The sequence below is a fragment of the Camelina sativa genome, chromosome 4 (genome assembly GCF_000633955.1).
Source record: "Camelina sativa cultivar DH55 chromosome 4, Cs, whole genome shotgun sequence".
Lineage (NCBI taxonomy): Eukaryota > Viridiplantae > Streptophyta > Magnoliopsida > Brassicales > Brassicaceae > Camelina > Camelina sativa.
In genome coordinates this window covers 22,106,147-22,108,969 of record NC_025688.1, presented here as the reverse complement: position 1 = coordinate 22,108,969, position 2,823 = coordinate 22,106,147, and the positions used below count along the sequence as shown (strand labels likewise).

The window sequence follows — 2,823 nt, the reverse complement described above, 5'->3', positions numbered from 1 at the left end:
GTATCCCTACGGTCCCAAACTCTACTTCTGTTATTCCAACCGCCACCACCACCTCCTCTACCAGCGTAGCCACCACCTCCTCGACCAGCATAACCTTGGCCTCGACCACCATAACCACTATGTGGACCATCATATCCCCCACGATCATTACCAGGTGAAGGAGCAGCAAAGTCCGAAGATGGTGTACGACTCCTGAGATGTGGAGGAACATAGTTGGTTCGCGACGGACGAGAATAACCCCAACCACCAGATGGTGCCCTCTCCGATTCAGAGACATCAGCCCATGAATTTGAACTCATGATTGCAAACTACAACCTCCGAGAAAGACCAACTGATTTTGATCAAAGCCCTAAGATCGTAATAAATTTCAGTTAGAACAAGTTCATATTCCAGAAATCAAGTTGCAGCTGTGCATGTAAGATATAACAGGAAGACTCAACAAATCAAAATACTGAAAATGAAGAACAAATGCAGATCGATTCGAGAGAACTATCTCTCTAGAAGAACCTTAGAGGGAAAAAAAAACCTCAGCAGCTAATCGGAAAAATCTAAACAATAAAAGGCCGTAACAAAACAAAATCACGATGAACTAACGCAAAGCTGAGAACAATCAATTCCTCAAAACCAATAAAAATGCACAAATCATTAAACCCTAGAAGCTAAACGGAATCGAACAGGACAACGCTGCATAGATTTAGCGACACCATGCACAGAGAGAAGATATATGAAAGCCAGAACTAAAAAGAAACTCGAATAGAAGAGAAACCTAGATCAAGGATCAATGGTGTTCGAAAAAAACCTTCAGATTATAAACCCTAATTTTTTTATTTCTCCCTTCTTCTCTCGCGATCGCACACGAAAGCAAAATGAAACAAAGGTTTCTTCTGGGAAATAAGCAAAAGAGAAAAAGATGGAAGAGATATTTGTATTTCGATCCAACAAGGCTTTTTAATTTTCGGACTGTTTGCCGTTTTTTCTAATAACGAAAAGCGTGCCGGCGTAACTATAACGAAGTAAACTGCGTGTCGGCAATTTACTATTTTAGCGCGTGATAGACACGAAGAGCTAGGATTGGGTAGATACGAATATTTATTATGGTCTGGACAAAAGTAATTACTGACAAATTTAGTAAATTAATTGCCAGCAAAAACATTATTATTTACTTACCAATTTATTTTTAAACAAATGTCATAAATATATGAGTGTTTGCTATCATTTCCCATTTACACTCTTTCAAACATCTTTTTATAAATAATCATTTACTAAATATTGTTTACTGTGATGATATAATTATCTGTCTTTTCCCAATTTTGAATAGTCTATTACAATGCTAACAACTGTTGAAAAAAATGTTAATATAGATCATTATCATTTTTTTCAGCAGTAATTGGGATATTAGTAAAAATAAATATCTTATAGTTTTTTTTCTTTTTCTTTTTCTAGCCTTTGTTGTTCCCCTTTGGAAAAAATAAAATAAAATTAAAATACTGCGTATTGGGTCTGTGTCTGTCTTTGGAAATTATTTATTTTTTCTAGTCGTAGCGAAATTTATCGATCCAACTCTTTGGATTTCAATTTCTTCAGAATATTTTTTTTTTTCTAGGTCGTAAAATTGGGGTTGGAGAAACTTGTTGTTGTTGAGAAAATTGAGGGGGGAGAATTAGGGTTCATCTATGCTGGTGGGTTTTAGGGTTAAGTAAATGGCGGATCCGTTAGGGATCCGATTTGTTTCTTCTTCTGCTCTCTTTTATCAGTTTACATATATATCTAAAACTTAAAGTCTCAACCTTTGAGCTTCGTTTAGTGTGTTGAGAAATTACAGTTAGTTAGTTAGGAAAAAAAAAAAGAAATGCTTAGCGTTATACGAGTACATCTACCGTCGGAGATACCTATTGTTGGATGTGAACTTACTCCTTACGTGCTTCTCCGCCGGCCTGATAAGACTCCCACCACCGATGATGTACCTGAATCAGCTCCGCTTGAAGGTCACTTCTTAAAGTACAGATGGTATGTTATCCCTTTTGCTTTCTTTCACTCTTCAATCTGCTCTCCAGTTTCTTTAAACGAAAGTTCGGGAATTTTGTTTCTTTTTAGCAAGTTCAAATCTTTGTTTGTTTGCAAATTTGAGTGTGAAAATGATTATGAAGTGGGGTTTGTAAGTGTTTAGTCTGTCTTTTTGGTTCTGTTTTTAAAGATGAATCATCTGTTGCAGGTATCGGGTTCAGAGTGATAAAAAAGTTGCTATTTGTAGTGTGCATCCATCTGAGCCGGCCACATTGCAGTGTTTGGGATGTTTAAAGTCTAAGGTTCCTGTTTCCAAAAGTTTCCACTGTTCTACCAAGTGCTTTTCAGATGCGTGGCAGCATCACCGTGTGTTGCACGAGCGTGCTGCCAGTGCTGCTGCTGCTGCAGAAGGAAATGATGAAGAAGAGTTGCTCCGTTTGAATAGTTCAGGGTCTGGATCTGGCATTCTCAGCACCAGTGGTAGTTTAACTAATGTTTATCCCGCAGCCATAACTCAAAAGACAGGTGCTGGTGGAGAAACACTTGTTGAGGTTGGACGCTCTAAGACATACACACCAATGGCTGATGATATTGGCCATGTTTTGAAGTTTGAGTGTGTAGTGGTCAATGCCGAGACAAAACAGAATGTGGGCCTTTCTTGTACCATATTGACCTCCCGTGTTATTCCAGCTCCATCACCTTCTCCGCGAAGGCTGATTCCTGTTAATGGAGCTGATGTTATCGGACAGCTGGATTCTAATGGAAGACCTTTTTCTATGGGATCATTCACTGTGCTCTCCTACAATATATTGGCTGATA

The 2,823-nt window shown here is 38.4% G+C and overlaps 2 protein-coding genes across 2 annotated transcripts in view; one reads left to right on the top strand and one right to left on the bottom strand.

The window, feature by feature from the left end:
* The window catches only part of LOC104781770 (DEAD-box ATP-dependent RNA helicase 52), a gene marked incomplete in the record, with an annotated part of 3,144 nt that extends 2,798 nt beyond the window's left edge, over window positions 1-346 (bottom strand). The window contains 1 exon segment of the mRNA XM_019244869.1: window positions 53-346. Coding sequence (XP_019100414.1) covers window positions 53-299 — 247 coding nt within the window.
* LOC104784164 (carbon catabolite repressor protein 4 homolog 1) overlaps window positions 1,491-2,823 on the top strand; it is a 10,300-nt gene continuing 8,967 nt past the window's right edge. The window contains exons 1-2 of the mRNA XM_019244868.1: window positions 1,491-2,007; window positions 2,213-2,810. Coding sequence (XP_019100413.1) covers window positions 1,850-2,007; window positions 2,213-2,810 — 756 coding nt within the window. The 5' untranslated portion in view covers window positions 1,491-1,849. The remainder of the gene's footprint in view (window positions 2,008-2,212; window positions 2,811-2,823) is intronic.